Source organism: Acomys russatus, chromosome 28, assembly GCF_903995435.1.
Source record: "Acomys russatus chromosome 28, mAcoRus1.1, whole genome shotgun sequence".
NCBI classification, from domain to species: Eukaryota; Metazoa; Chordata; class Mammalia; order Rodentia; family Muridae; genus Acomys; species Acomys russatus.
Window position 1 is genome coordinate 29,704,592 of NC_067164.1, and position 20,541 is coordinate 29,725,132.

General features: G+C 46.1%; 1 protein-coding gene across 2 annotated transcripts in view; it reads right to left on the reverse strand.

The window, feature by feature from the left end:
- Window positions 1-20,415, reverse strand: part of Msrb3 (methionine sulfoxide reductase B3) — a 120,177-nt gene extending 99,762 nt beyond the window's left edge. The window contains exon 1 of one of the 2 annotated variants that reach the window (XM_051170904.1): window positions 20,233-20,415. In XM_051170904.1, the coding sequence (XP_051026861.1) occupies window positions 20,233-20,395 (163 nt within the window). In that variant the 5' untranslated portion in view covers window positions 20,396-20,415. The remainder of the gene's footprint in view (window positions 1-20,232) is intronic. The other variant, XM_051170902.1, reaches the window with a different exon arrangement.
- Between the last annotated feature and the right edge of the window lie 126 nt (window positions 20,416-20,541).

Genomic DNA, 20,541 nt, shown 5'->3' on the forward strand with positions numbered 1-20,541 from the left:
TCCTGGACTCACTTCATTAGACCAGGCTGGCCTCGAGCTCACAGCGATCCGCTTGCCTCTGCCTCCTGAGTGCTGGGATTAAAGGCATGTGCCACCACCGCCCAGCCTGCACATGGCACCTCTTAGTTAATACTACAGACCCCACAGACCCGAAGCACAGAGCCTCCCGGCAGCCTCTTGTATGGCTGATCTCCCTTCATTTTCTGATTCTCATTTTCTTCCTCCCTTTGCAGAAACTGCGTGTCTGTCTCTCTCTCTCTCTCTCTCTCTCTCTCTTCACTATTTCCTTTTGATCCCCAAAGTAATGATGCTCCAGGTGTGGTCCTGTGGGTCTCTCACCTGCTCACTTGCTCTATTATGGACCTTTCACACTTAACCTTGACCTTCTAGATAGATGCCCACAGTTTGATAGACAGCTACAAGGCTCTCAAGCTGACCTTGCTCAAAGCTCCAGTGCGCCATCTTCTAGATAACAGTAGTAGCAGCTTGTGTTTGCACTGTGCGCCTTTATTTGCAGGTGCCTCCATATAGTTTTATAGCCTCATAATCTTTAACCTTATAATCTACTTCATATTATTTAAGTATTTGCACGTGTGCATTGCACATCAATACAAATGATAACCAGAATCAAGCATCTGAACTTTCAGAGAGAGAGAGAGAGAGAGAGAGAGAGAGAGAGAGAGAGTGTGTTTCCCTGAGGTAGCTGCTATTTCTCCACTTCCCACACTAGAAATACGATTCCTGCTCCTGCCCCCTGGTGGCAGAATAAGGCAGTGTGACAAGTTCCAGTCACTACATTAGCAGCAGGAATGATAGAGGTGCAGTTTCCAAGCCTCTTGGCTGCTGAGGTGAATGAAGGCTGCAGGGTTGCTTTGGAACAGTGTGTAGTGTTTGTCTAGAGAAGCCAGATTCAGTTCCCAACAGCCATGTCATAACGTAACGCCAGCCCCTCCGCGGCATTCAGACACCCCCGGCCTCCGTGAGCACCTGCATTCATGTGCACCTACCCATACACACGTAATTTCAAATGATAAATATATGTTTTTAATTCCCAAAGACAGGAGCCCTGGTGATAAAGATTACTGTACCAACTTTAAAAACCATCTCTAGAAAGATGAGAGGCTCAACGGTCAAGTTCATGGAAACAACGCGGACAGCCTACAGCAGCTCTCCCATTAGTCACCCCATCACTAAATATCCCAAAGCAACTCTTAATGCGCAGAAAAAAAAAAAAGACTCTCCTCTTGGCCTGTTCAGTCTGACCACACAGAGTTAACTTCCCAATCCTTCAGAAGGCAATGTAGCCCCTTATTGGCAAAGCTGAGTAACTTGTGATGAAAAAGGAATGAATGAATGACTGACTGAATGAATGAATGAATGTCTTCATCCCAAAGTGACTAGCTGCTCTCTGGGCACTAACCAATCTGCTGCAGCCTCTTACTGAGTCAACAAGTCGTAGCCTGCACACAAGCCCATACAGACACAATGCTCTTCTTCTAATCAAGCAATAAATACAAGAAAAAAAAGAAAAAAAAAAAAAAAACACAATTTGCCATGATGATACCAAAATAATTTAGCTGCTCCAGCCCTAAGCTAAAGCAATCACAGCGACTTTTTTTAATCTAAAAGTAAAGCAGCAGCAGCAACAATAATGACAACATACAATACACACACAGCACACAATCACACCACATCTCCCCCACATTCTCACACACACACACACCAGAAACACATACACACCATCACTCACACATCACACACAATATACACATTCCCACACAGACACATATACAGCACACACAAACTTACACACAGACACGTACCACACACACACACAGGAACACCTACATACACAACACACACACACACATTGTAACAATATAAGCGTTTAAAAATCACCTGTGGACAGATACTTGACTATTCCTGCACACACTGTAAACACCAACAGCCTCACACACCAAAGGGAAAAGGCGGTGACAGCAAAGAAAGGCAGAAGAGAAATCAGAAGAAAGCCCGCGAGCATCAGAAGCTTCATCTTGTGAAGTACAGCGGAGACACCAACCTGACTGTGAAATGACTCTAAAACCATCCTCTCTGCAGAATAGAACACCCTCCCTCCTGCCGGAATGTTCGCTCAACATACGGTCACGTGTCCTGGCCTCCCTGGCAGCTGGATCGGAACATGAGGCTGAACCGTGGGAAAGTGAGTGAGTGTGGAAAAGCCGTGTGATCTTGCAATGGAACTTTAAAGGCAAAGTCACTTGCTTTCAGTGTCTTCACCCCTCCTGGGACATCGTAACAGGTCGTACGCATGCGTGAGCCCCCAAACTGAAGCGACTTGATGGAGAAGGCAACCCAAAGAGGCCTCGGAGCAAAGATGGCTGCCAAGTTTGACCTGGCGCTTCTGCGTTCCGTGGGTGGCTCTGCTGTATCGCTCTCTCCCACAGCAGGCCCGTGGGCTATCAAACGCTGACCTGACGAGTAAACACTCCAGCAGTGAGGTCACAGAACCAGCCGACTGGTGAACAATAGTAGGCAGCACACTGAAGCGAGGGGAGAGGAACACGCGTCTTTCATATCTGGATATTACCCAATTTGAAAAGTTAATACATATTGCTATGACTGTATTAAAATTATAGAAGCAAGCATCAAAAAAAAATGACTTGAAACAGCTTCAGGAGAATGAGACAGACAGGTGAAGTTGAAAGGGACTGCTTAGTGCCCTTGCACTAATAACCACTTGCAAATTTTTTATAAAGATAAAATTCACATACGAAAAACATACCGTGTGTGTAGCCTGGGCTACCTTAGTACCTGGCCAGACTGGTGTACAGGGTAAGACCCTGTCTCAAAACAAAACTCGGCTCATTTCTTTCTTTCTTCACCAACTCAAGATTCTTTTTTATATTTCGGATCTACCCATCACTAAATCCACAACCTGGTTTCCTTGTTCAGCCATTGCCGTTCACGCAACACTAAACTGACGGCAACTGCGTTACCATCGCATTCCCAAGATGCACCCTTTTCTTTCTACTTCTCACCTAGAATGGGCAACGAACAGCCAGCTTTCATGTCTAATCGGATCCCCTTCACATCTGCTCTGATGCCCACTGCACACGCCCCGTGTACTGATTTTGCCCATGCGCAAACACTACTTCACTCTGCCCATGCGCAAACCCTACTTCACGTCCTCCGAGACTCACTAACAACGCCATGAAAAGTTCAGCCACGTGTCTGTCCCACTTCAAGGCCGGCCAGAGTCGTTTCTTTTGCTGCTTGTAGAAGTTCAGCCCTCAGTGTACTCGAGTACATGCCACACGCCACAAATTCTCTTATCCTTTGCTATTTCTAGCGCCTCACTCAGTGCCTAGCTCTTAGAAGGCAGCCAGTGTACACCAGCTAAACAAACAAACAAACTGAAAACAAAAAGGAGGAAGGGGAGGGGTGGAGGAGGGAGAGCAGAAAGTTGTAGCACTACAGGATTCAACTTAGTTCGGGATATAGAAAGAGGGGACCACTAACACTGAACTTCACAAGGATGCTCTCTCCACTTCAAGAAGTGTGCCTCAGTGACCTTATGAAATGTATTATCTTTGACACAAAGCAAAACTTCAAATTTTGCGATCAATTGTTTCGGTCAACTCAGAGCGGCCCAACTTGACGCATGCAAAAATCAAAGAGCTGAGCAGCACTTATCAACTCCAGCTGAGGTTGTAAGTTAGAGTTACAATGTTACTCACTGTCATTCAAAGATAAAGTATTCAAGGACTTAAAACTAATTTTGCACATGACCCTGAGAATTATCTACACCACCTGAGATCGCGAATTCCCAGCACTTATAACCTTGAGACTAACAGTAATTTTTCATGGAAGTACCAGGAAATCCCATTGTCCAAGGCCCCTCTTCTGCACAAAATGCTAGTGACTCGTTATTTTGGATAATACCTTTGCAGTCATCTTATACAATAAGAATGTTCCAATCTCCTTATTGTGTCTTTTGATCATCTTCTTAGTCAAATGTTTTGCAAGGGATATGATAGTTTTTATTGAATTCCTTCAGTCTTAGAAAACAAATACAAATATATTTCCTTGTTTAAAAATAAATCAGCTCAAGGATAGACTCTAGGTTATGGGTTATATATAAGCCAAAGTATCTTTAATACATTGAAGGTTGATAAAATTTAAAAGGTGGTTTAAATAAGCGTGGTACTCATAGGCTCATAGGTTTGAATGCTTGGTCACCAGGGAGCCGTACCGTTAGGAGGTGTGGCCTTGTTACAGTAGGTGTGGCCTTGTTACAGTAGGCGTGGCCTTGTTACAGTAGGCGTGGCCTTGTTACAGTAGGTGTGGCCTTGTTACAGTAGGCGTGGCCTTGTTGGGGGAAGTGTGTCATTGGAGGTGGGCTTCGGGTTTTCAAATGCTCAGAGCAGGCCTGGTGTTTCTCTCATGCTATGTGAATCCAATCACAGGGCTCTCAGCTCCCTCTCCAGCCCCATGTCTGCTCTAGAAGAGTTGTCATGGTCATGGTGTCTCTTCACAGCAACAGAATGCTGCCTGAGACAGATGGTGACCAGGAAGCACGATGAATGCTGCATGCTCAGATGAAAATAATCCTTATAAGGAGAATGCAGTATGAAAACAGCGATAATGCAAAAATAATCACTCTCAACTACAGGCTCCTCTTTAACTAATAAAAGTAGGACAGAAAAGATATTGCTACATCCTCCCATATAGAAGGGTTGAAACTGTCGCACTTTTAACGTAAGAGTTAGATTGGGTGAGGTTTGTGGTATTTTTACAGCCAGGGAAACTAAACTAAGCCCTGTGAAAGATAAAGGCAAATGTAACAACAAAAACACGCTACAATAAGTGAGTTCAGGGAGGGAAACCATCACGAAAACGTGAACTCATAGAACCAAAGCCCATTGGTTATGTCCATGACGTAAAAATAAAAATGATGTTAGCGAGCTTAGTAAAAGCAGTGACTCATATAGAGTTACAAAATAAGAAAATGGCACAGAAGGGTTTTGAAAAGGAGTAAGAGAGAAAAGATGCTTTCTTTCTTTCTTTCGGTACACACAGGCACCAATGAAAGGAAAGCAGGACTGTTCAGAAGAGCTCACATAGACAAACTTGTCACTGCCACCTGAGTGGAGAACAGAATATAAAAACAGGAAAGCCTGCATCCGCCCTTAAAACAACACAAATGAGGGTCTCCTAAAAAGCTCCTGCTGGATAAAGTGCAAAGAGGAAGTGTGTAAGAAAAGGCCAAATCCCAGCTCGTGTCACAGGGATCACTGTTATCCCAGCTCACGTCACAGGGATCACTGTTCCTCCATGTGTGCGTGAGCCCAGAACATTCCCTCTTCCTCCAGGGGTTCTAAGAGGCAAAGAAAGAAAGCCCAGAATGCAACTAGGCCAGCAGGTGCGCAAAGTACCAATGTGCACTGGCTCAATTCGGTACATAATCCTGGCAGGTTCTGACACTGGCTGCCGGCTCACAAGAGGACTAAGAAAGTACCTGCATGCTGACCCTGAAAAGTGACAGCCAAACCTGGGAGGTCCTGGGGGTCCTGCTGGGTAGTGCTCCAATCAAAAGCAAGGCACCCCAACAGCGAGACAACACCTCCTTTCTAGAGCTCAGTTCAGCGTGATGCTGTTCCCCTCCTCTCCATCCACCGTCTGCGCCTTTGAAAGTAAAGCCACAGAAGGCCTAGGCTTTCTGTTCTCCCCTGTAAGCCTGAAAGACGAACGCACACCAAACTCAGGAGTGCTCTCATCCCCAAACTGGAGGAGCTGCTGTTGCATTCACTCCTTGTTCTACTTGACAGCTACGGAAGATGCTGGAAGTAAAGCAAGACAGCACGGTTCCTGGCAGCTTACATGTCAGTACTGTGGAAGCTAAGGTTACGAAGAGTCACACTGAGGCGGAAAGGGGCGCACAGACCCACACATATAAAAAAATCAAACAAGGAAATAGTATTCAGTGGCCAGGGATGTGGCTGAAAGTAAGCACACTCATTCAGTGCATGTAAGGAGGAGGAGAAGAGGGTGGAGGAGGAGGAGGAAGAGGGAGGGAAGAAGGAAGGAAGGAAGGAAGGAAGGAAGGGAGGGAGGGAGGGAGGGAGGGAGGGAGGAAGGGTTCCAAACAAAGAAAAGGATGAACTGTGACCTCTGGAGCTAAGATTAAATGTCACTCAGTGAAGGTTATAAAGGAATATGTGGCTGAAGCTGACGGATGAGAAGATGATATAAGTATAAAAATGTAAAAAATGTGTGAAAGAAAGAAAGAAACTAATGAAATTATTATTATCAGATAGTAAGATTTAGATTTGAATACGACAAAAAAATGAAAATGGGTAGAGTTACACAGGGCCAAACAAAGGTAGACACTGATTCAAGGGCAGCGGTGTAGGCAAAGCTCTGTTGTCAGTGTGAGATAGTTTAAAGCAGGAGGCCCACAGTCCCGCTCAAGCAGCAGTGCAAATGGCAACCGCCTTCACTCATCTGGGAAATAAGGAGGAGGCCAAAGTTCAGGTGGAAAAAGAAGGCCTGGTTTTGATATGATCAGGGTGCCCAAGGCGAGGTTACCCGTCCAGTGATGGCACAGAAGGAAGGGGACTGGGCTGATAGAGAGGCATGAGCTGGGGTGGGGGTGAGATTGAGGGGGAGTTGGGGGGGACAGGGAAGAGAGTAGTGAGCCAAATGCAAAGGGAACCGAAGCCAAGAAGTAGAGAAGATTGTTTATGGAGAACCTGATAGGTAGACTCAAGGACAGCTATTCTTTTTTTTTTTCTTTTTTTTTCTTTTTTTGGTTTTTTGAGACAGGATTTCTCTGTGTAGCCTTGGCCATCCTGGACTCACTTTGTAGACCAGGCTGGCCTCGAACTCACAGCAATCCGCCTGCCTCTGCCTCCCGAGTGCTGGGATTAAAGGCGTGCGCCACCACGCCCAGCTTAAGGACAGCTATTCTAAAAAGACAGTAGAGAAGGGGGGCGCTAGACAAAGGAGAGAAGTCAAAAAGCGTACTTCCAGAATAGCCAAGGTGACCATGCCTATAGTAACACTTACTGCGTAGTCGGTGTGAAAGAAACCCTGTCCTAGCTACACCACGACCAAGGCAGCTTATAAAAGAAAGCACTTAATTTGGAAGCACATGGTTCCAGAGGAGTCCATGACCATCGCAGTGGAGAGCATGGCTGTAGGCAGGCAGGCGTGGCACTGGAACAGTAGCTGAGAGACACTGGGAATGGTGTGGGCTTTTGAAACCTCAAAGTCTGCCTCCCAGTGACACACCTTCTGCACCAAGGCCACACACAAGTCTTAACCCTTCCCAAACTCTTCTACCTACTGGGGACCAAGCATTCAAATACATGAGCCTACATGAGTGGGAGTGTCCACATTCAAACCAACACACACACACACACACACACACACACACACACACACACACACATATAGCTTTTTCATTTCATAATTAAAACATTGTATGAACAATTGGGACAACACCATCTCCATTTCACAAGTGAAAGATCTGAGGCATAGGTTTAATTAATTAGCTAAGTCGGAAGCCAAGACAGGGGACCGCTTCTAGGAGGGAATGGCCAGTGTACCAAACAACCTAACTCAGGAAGATAAGGTCAAACAGAACCCACTGGGCTCAAAAGGAAACACCATTAGTGGCTTCCATCACAGCAGCTCATTCCAAGGAAGTAATTAGCAACAAGTCATATGACCCCTCAGTCCCCATCTGAACCAGTGACATGGCCCTAAATCTGCGCCTACTTCTGTTCTTGGTCCACACAATCTACTCCCCAGACAGCAGCCAGACTGTGGATTTAAAATGAAGCACCAGGCTCCTTGCCACCTACCTAAAACTCCCTAAACACTTCCATGCTCGGCATATCTAAACTCATAGTGCTCAGAACGTCCAGCAAGTGGCCGGGGCGGTCCCTGGGAGGCACACACATTTGCTTCAAGGGCTGAGCTCCATCCTCAAGCCCCACAATGGTGGAAGGAAAAGAACCAACTAGCAAAAGGCGTTGTCCTCTGACACACACCTGCTGTTGGCACATGTGTGTGTGTGTGCACGTGAGCACACATGCACGCGCACAGGAAGTAAATAAAGACGATTAAAAAAAAAATGTGGAGTCCCATAGGATCTTGGTCTGATTTTGATCCTGAACTGCTCTCTCTTGCTCCTAACACAAAGCGCCCTTTTCTACAACAGGACGCGGCAGTTTCAAACCGAGAAGACCCAAGAATGAGGCCTGTCTGTCTCTAGTTCGCACTAGAGCCCAGCATTAGCCGCATCACTTAGTGCCTTGCACGTAAGAAGAACCAGTTCATAGTTTTAGACGGAGAGCAGAAAAGAGAGAGAATGTGTAAACTAGTTCAGAGACTAGAGGGAGAATAACGCAACAGGAACGGTTGGGTTGAGAGCGGTCAGAGAGGAGAGGCAGGGTAGAGGAGGGAAGATGGGGAAAGATAACACTCTAAAGTCCTTTGAAAAGCCATAAGGAAACCAACTGTTGCAGAAGCTTCCTGAAATATGTGCATATACATATATATGTATATATGTGTGTGTGTGTGTGTGTGTGTGTGTGTGTGTGTGTGTGTATATATATATATATATTTTTTTTTTTTTAGTTCAAATTGAGTTAGCCTGTAGTGGGAGTACACTGTCTCTTCCAAACTCCATAGGCTATCCAATAAAAAGGCCAGTGGTGGGGAGTTTGTTAGTCAGTGGGCTCCCATAGACATAGACACACACACACACACACACACACACACACACACACACACACACACACACACACACACACACCGCCATTGCGATTGCTGTTGGTATGCTCCAGAGATAAGACCCTATTGCTAAAGACACCATGTACTTGAGTCATAGCACATGGAAGAACCAAACTGGTGCTCAATGGAAGCTTTATCCCTACAGGTGCTGGAAATGCCATCCACGCTAAGCAACTTAGGGGGTAAAGCAATCCACAGTCTTACTTAGCTGTGGACCCTGCAATCTACAGTAGCAAGTATCCTAGAAGAGATATGCCAATGAGTGCAAAAGTAGCACCAAGCTGCTTGGGTTTAAGGCCCACTCTACAAAACAGAACTCTGTTAAGAGCCTGTGACTGGGTAGATGAAAGGCCCTAGGGGAGAACCAACTCCTGTTATTATGGTAAGTGAGCACAGTATTAAACATCCTCCTAAGTGCTCATCTCCTTATCTGAAGATTACTGCATCTCTCAACCCACACCCACAGCTTCCTCTTGTAACAGATGATGGTCACAGCAGGGAGGCACAACTACTCAATATGCAAACCCTAAATTAAGCATCTCTATGGCAGACCCTCCTCCCAAGGTTCCATGGGCATCACGGAAGAGGAAGCAAAGATTGCACAAGTCAGAAGTTAAGGAGGGCTGCTGTGAAACAGTGCTGCCCGGACAGAGCACATACATTCACGGCAGTTATGATGCCCATGTGTCCAAGGCCTGCACAAGGCCAAGCCAGACAAAAATCCCAGCACGGACAGGAGAAGGGGCCACAGAACCCACGCCTGGCTGATGACTTCTGGTAGAGATGGAGTCCTGGGAGGCTGCCCATGCTCCAGCAGATGGTCCTACACCCGTGCACATATCCACAGCGCCAAGTGGACTCAGTGGGGTTAAAAACAGAGCACATAAAACTGGGAAGATTGGGCTGGAGAGATGGCTCTGAGGTTAAGAGAACCCTGTCTGCTCTTCTAGAGCTCATGAGTTCAATTCCCAGCAACCACATGGTGGCTCACAACCATCTATACTGCCCTCTTCTGGATGCAGGTGTACATGCTAATAGAGCACTCACATAAAAGTAAATAAATATATATATTTCTTTAAAGCTGGGATGAGAAAGGGGTCAGAGGATGGAGGAGGAACTGTGATGTATATAAAATTCTCAAACAATAAGATGAAAAAAAATAATTACTATCCCCTCAAAAACAACAAACAAAGGTAAATCGCAGGGGAAACCTGGAGCATATTTAAATGGGAGGTATTAGCGAAATGTCCCAGAGCATGGGAAAACTTGAGGCTACTTTTTAAAATCACAAGAAAAAAAGCCTTATTTTCTTATTTCCAATTTTATCTTTAAAATTTACCTTTTAAAATATTAAATATTTTTAGTGCCTTCACTCTCTATGCTAATATTTGCACTTCTATAATTTGAGGGTAGTATAACACCCGTTGTTTCCAGCCCCTATCCACAACTCTATTTTACCCTTTGGTCATTTCCTGCTAGAAGAAAGCAAGCTCTTATTAACAGGTGTACATGTCTGATAGATGAAGCAAGTATCGCTCAACAGACACAAGTTATCTGACAAATCCTAGAATGCTAACTGACTCACGTGAGATCATAAAATATTCCTTTGACAGAGAGAGAGAGAGAGAGAGAGAGAGAGAGAGAGAGAGAGAGAGAGAGAGAGAGAGTGAGTGTGTGTGTGTGTGTCTGGGGCTAGCAAGATGGTGGATCAGGTAGAGATGCCTGCCACCATGTCTGACAAGCAGCGTTTGGTCCCTGAACTACATGGAAGGAAAAAGAATTCACTCTCCCAAGTTGCCTTCTGGCCTTTACACATACACCATGGTGTGTGTGTGTGTGTGGGTGTGTGTGTGTGTGTGTGTGTGTGTGTGTGTACACAGAGGCACACACACAAACACAAAAACATATCAGCACCGCACACATAAGTGTAAAACAAAATAAGAAACACTGGTTTTCTTTTTGTGTGTGTGTGATATGTGCCAATACAGAAACACTGTGTTTCAAGGGAAAAAAGCAAGACACACCACTATACCTAGCAGATGACAGCATCTCTCTATAAATAGCATACCAGAGCATGTGGAACTCAACAGTGTGACTAAAGCTACCTCTACAGTCAAGGGATAAAGACAGAGGAGTCTACACTCACAAGGCAGTGGGGATCATTCCCGGCAGAGGACGATGTGACTGGCCTCCTCTCACAGACAGCTTGAGCACTGTCTTCTGAAGCTGATGGGGGCATTCGGGTTTGTAAAATAAGATCCTATGCAACGTATATAGGCTCCTTACTTAGGCACTCTTCCTGTCTGTGTGCAAATAATTTGGAATAGAGAAGAAGAAAGCTTACTAATGGACTGTAGTGCTCATGTGTCCTGCCAGCAAAGCGTCTTTCCCTTAACCAGTTTTAAGAGTCCAGTCTGCTTTTAGCATGGCTAGAGGCAGATTCTGCTGCTTGTCCACAGCTTTGAGAGAAGGCTGCTCCTCTCTGGGACATACTCTCACGCATAAATAAGCAACCAATAGCTGCTACACTTTAAAAACAGGCATCGTTTCTAATGCTTCATGCTGTTGCCTCAGATGGGGTACATGATACTTCTAGTATGCTGTAATCTATCTTTAAATGAACACTAAATCTTTAAAGGGGTTATGTAACTTTAGCTATAGATCGAATTACTGGCACACTAGGACACAACGTTTAAACTTAAGATCTTAGAGAATATTTGCAGATAGTTCAACAAAAAGAGTGAGACTTAAAGCATAACAAGAAAAAAATCATTCCATGCAATTTATTATCCATGCCATTTCCACTAAAAGTTAAGGGGGGGGCTCCCTGGAGATTTTCAGACAACCCACAGACTACAGATGCTTAAAAGCAACATCAGGGGATGGCAGTTAAAGCCATTCACTCTGCAGCTATGGAAACAGAGGCATAAGAAAGTTAAATGGCTTGAGCAAAAGCAAGCCAGGAGAGCAGTCTCCTTAACTGACACCCACTGTTCCTCTCAGGCCACTGTGTGACTCTCGAGCAGCACTGCTGGGTGATTATGCAAATGAGCCTGCATTGTTTCAGACTGATCTTCTTACGGGTGAACATCCTCGGTGTTCAGCCTAGTCTCCTTCTCGCCCACTGAGGCAGTCTGACACATTCACACCATGAAGTGAGCAGCAGGGGCGGGAGGGATGGATGGCTCAGAGATTAAGGGCACTGGCTGCTCTTCCAGAAGATGACCCAAGTTCAATTCCCAGCACCCACGTGGCAGCTCACAATCTGTAACTCCAATTCCAGGGTCCCACCGCCTTTTTCTGGTTTCCATGGGCACCGTATATACATGGTACAGACATATATATAGGTAAAATACCCATACATATAAAATACAATAAAATTAACATTTTAAAGCCTAATATGATTTTTGAAAAATCAGAAAGCAAAGGTGACAGTGAGCTTTCAAATATCAACTTTTCCTTTCAATTCGTGTGAAACTATAAGAGCAAGAGTTCGCCTGGCCTCTCGCCACTGCTTTATCTAATCTGGACTAGGTCCTGAGAGACATGGCCCCACTTTTCCTTATTAACACACTACAGATTTTTTTAAAAAAGATAAGCCTCTATCCATCACAGATATTACAATTCTCTCCAAAGCCAACCAAACCCAGATTCTGTAGCCACCACACACTATAAAAGCAAAAGACTAACCGTAAAAATATATGATGGGTTTATACAAGGACTGTCTTACATCCCATGTAGCACAGGCTTATTATTCTCAAGAACAACTTAAATTTAACATATGCACTGAAGTACTTGCCTTACTCATTAAATAAAGCAACCAGCCCAAGAAACTGTACGGGTTCATTGTAAAAGCGACTTTTATTCTCCTGGCTCAATTGTTGTATGGGAGGCTTACTGCCTCCTTCTGCTAACCTAGTCCTAGTCCTGGAAGCTTCAAGCCTCTGTACAATCTAACCTAGACCTAGGATGTTTTCAGCCTCTGAGACTTACCGCTTAATAAGCTCACCCTTACTTGTTCTTACTGAGCTCTGGGCTGCAGGTTCAACTCAGCTGTTCTGGCTCAAACTCCTCTCCCAGCTTATTTATTCCATCTGGCTTCTCTCTCAACCTGGGATTGCTCTGCTTGGCCTCAAACTAACTCAGCAATCTGCTCTAATCTCGTGGCTCCTTCTCATTTTCTAGCTCATTCTATCTTCACCTGAGTTCTCTCTCTGCAGCTCATCTCTCTATTACTGTCCTGGTAAAAACTGTCTCCTCTCTGAAAAACTGCCTCTTAAGTAGCTTCCCTTTCCTTTCTCTTCGCATGAGAGTTGGGCATATCCTATTCTGTCAAATCTTCTCCGATTCGTCACCTTTTCTGCCACCCAATTAGACATCACTTTCAAACATGGGTGCTTCCTTCTACAAACTAACTTTACTTTTTTGGGGGGATTAAAGGTCTGTGCCACCATATTTCTTTACCTGAAACTTGATCTATACCAGGCTGGCCTTGAACTCAGATCTGTTTGCCTCCGTCTCCTGGATTAAAGGCATGTTTGTATTCCAGCCAGATCACACAGACCTAGAAGATCTTTGGATGTGATCTCTTGCCAGAGCAGCCATGTTCTGAATTACCATCCCTCTATAGTTCATTATATCATGTATAGCATGGCAGATAGTTATGATCAACACAGAGTGCTATAAACGTGTTGTGCAAATTTCACCCTAAAAAAAAATCACATTATAGACCTAGGAATAATGCCTGAAAATGCAAGTTTTTGAAGTTATACTGTTTCTGCTTCCTCATCTTTGAGACTATTTAACCCAGCCTCAGCCAGTACAACTCCTGGCTAAAACGAAAACAAACAAACAACCCGCCGCCTCCACCCCACCCCACCCCGCCACAAAAAATACTTTTAAAATTAGAAAATAAAAAGAGATGGTAGCTACTGTGAAAGGAGTTTTGAGTAATTTCTTTTTTTGTTCAAAACTGTCATGATGATTCAGATTTTCAACAAAAAGCTAACTTCAGACAACGGCCCAAGGGATGCTGGATCCGGACCAGGCCTGAGAATACCTACGCAGGCAGAGACCAAGTGCGGCCCACAAGCTTCGGATGCCATAACTGCCACACGTGTGCTCTGCAAACAAATGGGTGTGCTTTTACATCCAAAGACGAATTTCGAACTTTTACAGCCGCTCTCTGCTGCCATGCGTCTTCTCAGGCAACAGCTCCTAAAAGTGCAGTGTTCTCCTCATCCCCTTTCATTTACAGAGGAGGAAACCATATTCCTAATGCTACATTCTGAACATAAACCTGTCACTTTGCCCACATGTGAAGGCCAGGGCACCGTTGTTGGGAGCCTAGAATCGGGGTACACTGTTAGTCTGGAGGCTAGGCCCTGAGAACACAGTTTCCAGGCCACCGTTCTCTCTCTAGTTCACCTTAGTCAGCTATAGGTGTCATCGATCCGTGCAAGCCATGTAAGTAAAGCCCCATGTGGAAGGTATGCCCTCAACTTCCCTTCAGCAATGAGACATTGTCCCCAAGTTGGATACTCTGAATTGACACGCCAGATAGAATGCTTTTCCACAGTATGGTGGCCAGGGTGGCTAGCTCAAGGGTACAGGAGCCACGCAGGTGGACAACGGAAAACACAAACAAGGCATTCAGGGTATTTTGTGTGTATGTGAGAGAGAGGTGGTTTTGTGGGTTTTGTGGAGTGAGTATGTGTGTGTGCGCATGTGTGAGTGTGCTTGGGTGTGTGTGTGTGTGCGCATGTGTGAGTGTGCTTGAGTGTGTGTGTGTGTGTGCGCATGTGTGAGTGTGCTTGAGTGTGTGTGTGTGTGTGTGTGCATGTGTGAGTGTGCTTGAGTGTGTGTGTGTGTGCATGCTCGTGTGGGTGGAGGGGCTATGGTACAATGTGGAATGGTGTGATAGCCAGTTTCATCATATATTTTAGACTAAGAAAATATCAAAAATTATTTAAAGTGCCCCTAAAACACAGAGCCAGGCAGACAACCAAGAGTACTCCGTTGCTATCTCTACCATCTACCTGTTCTTGAGGACAGTAACAGGAGGACTGAGGACCGGTGTGAGGCAGAGCGTGTGTCCTGGACTAACTCAGCAACTCAAAGTCTGAATTATTGAGGAGGGGAGGGTGGGGCAGTAGCATGCCCCACCGTGCAGTGCCTTCCGCTCCGTGCTTCCTGAGTGTTATATGTGGAACTAGAAAGGCAGGCTTCCTTCAGCAAATGCTCACAGGCAGGATGCCGGGTGCCTGACTTCTGTCTTTAGGATGTTTTCCCTCTACCCTTCCTCTTCCGCGAGCCAGCCAGTCTCCTTTCAACCCTTCTCTCTAGATCTGCTCTCTCTCTCTCTCTCTCTCTCTCTCTCTCTCTCTCTCTCTCTCTCTCTCTCTCTCTCTCTCTCTCTCTGTCTCTCTCTGTCTCTCTCTCTCTTGATCCAGGTGATGATTTCAGGGCCACGCACCTCGGTGATGCTTCCAGTCCCACACCCCTCACCCCGTCCCCCACCCCACCTACCCCTCCCACCTAGCTTGGCTGGTCTTCATTTCTTGAAAAATCTCTCACACTGTTTCCTACTCACCCCCAATGGCTTCTTGGCCAACTTCACTCATCCTGCGAGCCGCTCCACAGTTCAACCCTGACTGCAATGCTTCAAGGATCAAGAAACTCCACTTTCATAGCTTATTCGGCCAGTCCAAATCTTCGGGCCTGGCATTAAGAGTCTCGAATGTTTTGAGACCAACCAAATTTCCCACCTCTCTGTTTTTATCCTCTTCCTTTGTATATCTGTTGTGTGTCTTCTGCATTAGCTCCGTCTGATAGAATAAGGTGTGCTCGAGCAAAGACGACCCCCTCCCACGTGAGTTGGCTGTTCTGTCCCTACCCGAGCCACTTCAGTTGATAGGAAAACATTCAATCTTCACACAGGAAATCAGAGGAGTGTTCCTGGAAAATCTTATACAGTCTATCAATCAATCAAACAAACAACAACAACAACAATAAAAAAAAAAAAAACTAAGAAAAGGCAGCGCACCTGTGCCCCCTTGTCCAGGAGGAGGTGGCGGTGGGTGTAAGGGTTTCAGAATGCTAAAAGTCTGTATTGACACAGCTGTGGCCATGCTTGCTAGATTGCCAAGAGCTATCTTAGACTTATAAGTGACCCACCAGCTTGCCCACATAGTGAATACTTATGGTGTTGGGTAGCACCGGCTTTTCTAGAAGCTAAAGGAAGTTACAGATTCTATTAGATACAGAAGGCTTCACAAAATAGAATCCCAGAAGAGGCTGTAAAAGCTTCAACCACTACGGAAAGAAAAGGTCGGGGCAGAGAGCCAAACCTCACGAACTCATGCTCCCTAAATTATTTCTAGTTTGAATGTCTCTATCGTTTACAGAGTCTTAATGAGTTTACATAAAGAGCTACTTGAACTCAACAATTTAGTTAGTGGATTCCTGAAAATAGGCAGTTGATGGCCTGCAGGGATGCGTTGATGATGATCATACCGGATTCTCACAGTCCTGAGTGGGACAGGCACTCGGCTGACTCCCGGAGGTTCCCTCCTTAACAACCCTGCAGAGGAAGGAGCTATGTAGGGTGCAGTGCCCACAGAGGAGGTCACCCACCTCTACCCGCTGCCATCAAGAAGAAAGTGGGCAGTGTAAAGACTAACTATCCCCAAAACATAACACGCACGAATAAAGGCCAACTCAAACTCTCTACGTGACCATACTAAAAGATACTTCTGGGGAAATCTAGGCCAACCATGTGACCCAAAGTGTGTGTATCACGTTCTTCCTCTGAGGGACTAGCACACTTAATCAGCTTTGTGCACGTAGGCAAGGGACACGGAATGCTAACAAGAGCTGCCGAACAGGAGTCCTGTAACTTTAAACAACAAAGAACTGACACAAGGACAAAAACAACAGCGGCCAGAGAGCTGTGAGACAAGTGAAGGCAAAGAGCAGAGCCGGGGATGGGCCAGGCTTTGGTTAAATACTTCCTAACCCTGGGCCCGCGGAAGGTCTGTCTGCCCTTGGCTCTGGTGGTCTTCCAGCGCATTCTTTCCCCCCAAGGCCTGCTCCTCCCTTCCTTTTGACTAAATCTAGTTCAGGTTTATTTCAATCAAAATCTTCCACAAAGTCAACTGACTCATCGTTGTTCTACTTTTTCTACATTCTCTGAAAGGCTTCAAAAAAAAAAAAAGAAAAAAAGAAAAAAGAAAAAAGAAAAAAAAAGTCAGAATGTTAGGCAACAGAGTACACTAACAGGGACCAAGGACCATAGTGAATGTATCAGAAGGAGAATGAATTATGCCCAAGAAAGAGAAAATAAAGGCCATTCAAAGTAAAGTCCTGAGATCCATGTACAGCCATAAGAAATTCCAATGGAAAAAAGAAAGAAAGAAAGAAATTCCAATGAAAAGCCAATTAAACGGCTGTCCGTGCTCCTGTCCAAAGGCAAGTTACCTGTAAAGACAGCAGGCTGGCTGACAGAGCTGTGTCTCCTAAGAGGCAGGGTTATAAAGTAACGCTTCAGTCTAGGGGATTTTCACTTAGAAGGTTCCCCAGGCAACCAACCAGGCTTTCCAAGGGCAGGAAGTGCTGAGTGTTCTCTGATGGTATCTTCCCAGACCCAAATACCAAAATCAAGTTTTCAGAGGCTTCTGTTTACAAGGAGTAGGAGGCCATTTGCCAGCCACAGAAGCAGCACTCTCTGCTTTTAAGGGGAAGAAGGCACACAACTGAATTTTTAAAGGCGCTCTGGCCAGTACCTTCTAGCAAAACAAGCCTGAGTCAGATGGCTCCCTGGAGCTGAAGCTACGCCCATCAGCCCCTACTCCCTGTAGACCAGTTTAACATGTGGAGCCAGTCAGAGATTGACACGCAGGTGTCTCAAGGAATGAAGTGGGTGGCTCAGCAGGGCTGCACAAACAAAACAGGGCCCTGCAGGTGGAAGGAAGGCACTGATGGAGTAAGTAGCAAAACTTTGGGACCAAATTCATCAACCAAATCCCCAACAAATACATATAATAAAACATGTGTGTGTGTGTGTGTATACAAATCAAAGGGCTCTGGCTAGATTATGGTGGAGCTCAAAAGCATTATGTATTAACATGGTTTTCTGATGTTTGAAAAATCTATGTCTGTGGGGGCTGGAGAGATGGCTCAGCATTTTAGAGCACTGTCTGCTCTTCCAGAGGTCCTGAGTTCAATTCCCAGCAACCACATGGTGGCTCACAACCATCTATAATGTGATCCTGATGCCCTCTTCTGGCGAGCAGGTCTACATGCAGGCAGAGCACTGTATACATAATAAAAAAAATCAATCTTTTTTTTTTTTTAATCTTTGTTTGCTTATTAAGTGAAAAATACATCAGAAAAACTGATGAATCCTAATTTGGGATAGTTTTTAGACTTTTTTTTTTTTTTTTTTTTTTGGACAGTCCAACTACGTAGCCATATCTGGCCTGGAACTTGCTACCTAAAGCACGCTGACCTCAAACTCACAAAAATCTGCTGGCCTCCACCTCTGTGTGCTGGAATGAAAGGGTGTCCCACCATGCCTGGCGTTAGACATTCTTATTACTGTAGTGAAAGAGCCAGGACATTTTAGCTGAAGTATTGGAAAAAGTACGTATAAAAGTTGGAAACAGTGCTTTGATTCAAAATCTAAATGACACTGTGAGCTGCAACCTTGGCAGACAGGCAGTTTAGGCGCTGTGACAAAATCTAAATGGCAAAGAGCTACTGAGTTTCATATAAAAAAAAATTCCAGACATCCACATAGGGAACTACTAAAAAACATCATATATTCGACTGATATATCAGGTAAGAACACATTTTCAGAACTATGTTTAAACAGTCCAAATATGAACTTGATGTTTCAAACTACTGGCAAGAGGCCATGGTACACTTGATTTTGGTCTTCAAAGGCTGCTTGACCACAGGCATTGAATAAGTCCACATATCACACACACACACACACACACACACACACACACACACACACACACAGTCATTCATTTAGTCCCTTCAGCACAATCTGTCCCTTATCATCCAGCCCAGCAGGGTCAGAAATCCACTGATAAAATGTTTAGTCAGACTCTGTTGACTCCCAAGAACAACTGTCACAAAGCAGCTCCAGGGCTGTGAGTCTGTTCAAAGGCAGATCCTTTCCGAAGAATAAGATTCAGGAGCAAGCATAAAACTGCCAACGCGGCTAATGTCAGTATTTACAAACTGTGCTTTCTGCACCTTTAACTACCTGGCCATTGGTTCTCAGAAACCAACTCTATAAACCTGAGAATCTTTCGTGGGTAAAAATTTATACATAAAATTACCTTTAAAACTCTACTTTGTCTCTTACGCTCCACAGGGTGCAATTAACTGCCAACTAAAGTGTGTGTGTGTGTGTGTGTGTGTGTGTGTGTGTGTGTGTGTGTGTGTGTGTGTCCTGGTTAGCCAAACCTCATTTGGACAGCTCAGTCTAAGGGTGGCAACACAGCGACCACTTAAGACCTCCCACGTAACCCCAGTTTCCGATAACTATGTTTTGCCTCTCCAAACAAAATAAAGAACCAAGCCTTAAATAGTTTACTCCGTCCAAATTCAAGAGCCCCTGAAGCTGAATATTTCCCTTAAATGCTCCCCTTGTAACTTCAATTAATTGTTTTTTTGACACTCAATGCAAAGAAAGAAAACCTTCCCTAATACTGCCCATGTGATTCAAAGAAATTTCTTTTAAATCCTTATTGTCCTCACTTCAGGATTACCTTACTTATCGCATAACCTACAAAGGCAGGAAGAGCACTTTTTATTCAGATAGTTTGCGTTGAAATAGCCCAGTGGAAAAGTTTTGTTTTGTTTTAACGCTTGTTTCCACTTGAAAACAAAACAGAGCTAGTACCTGCTATACTGGGGCTCTGTTGGATCTGGGCCTATGAGACGCCAGCCCAACCCCGGGTGCGCCCCTCTCCCGGGGACACTTCGGAGTGGCCTACCTGGCGACGACTTCCACGTTCCCACGCCCCGGCCCGTTATCCCCCGCGCCCTGGCTGCTGCGAAGCCAGAGCAGAACGCGCCCTCGGTGCCGCTGGCCGCGCCCCCGGCCAGCCAGCCGAGCCCCGACCCCCATCCCTGCCCCCGGGGCCCGCGAGGGGTCAGCGGCTCCCGCGGCTCAGGTTCGCGGCGGGGACCGGTATGATGTCAGTGCGGCGGCCGGCGGGGCGCGGGGCTCGCCCGCCTGACCTCGTTACGCGCTGTCCCTCGGCGGCGGGGCGCGTCCCTGGGGCCTGCCCTGGCTCTGCGGCTGGAGGATGACGCTCAAGGCGGCGCTGGCGCTCCCAGGACGGGGTTCTAGCCTAACTTGGAGGGGTTGGGGGGCTGGATGGGGCGAGGCGGGGTTGGCGGACTCACCGGGCAGTGCAATGGCTACGGCCGTAGCCAGGCAGAGGCCAAGGCAGAGCGCGAGAGGGCGCGGGAGGGTCCGCCGCGCACTCCGGGGAGGAAGAGCAGCCGCCGCTGTCCGACTCCCTCCTCCCTCCCGGCTCCGGGCGACAGACGGGGCGGCGGGAGGCATGACGGGAAATTCCTGGGCACGGGCAGCCGAGTCCAAATATGAGCATAGGAGACGAGCGAGGGAGGACCGCGAGCGCGCTGGCCGCGGACGGGGCCCGCTGCCCGGACCGCGGCGGCCGCCAACTCCCGCCTCCTGCGCCGCCTCCA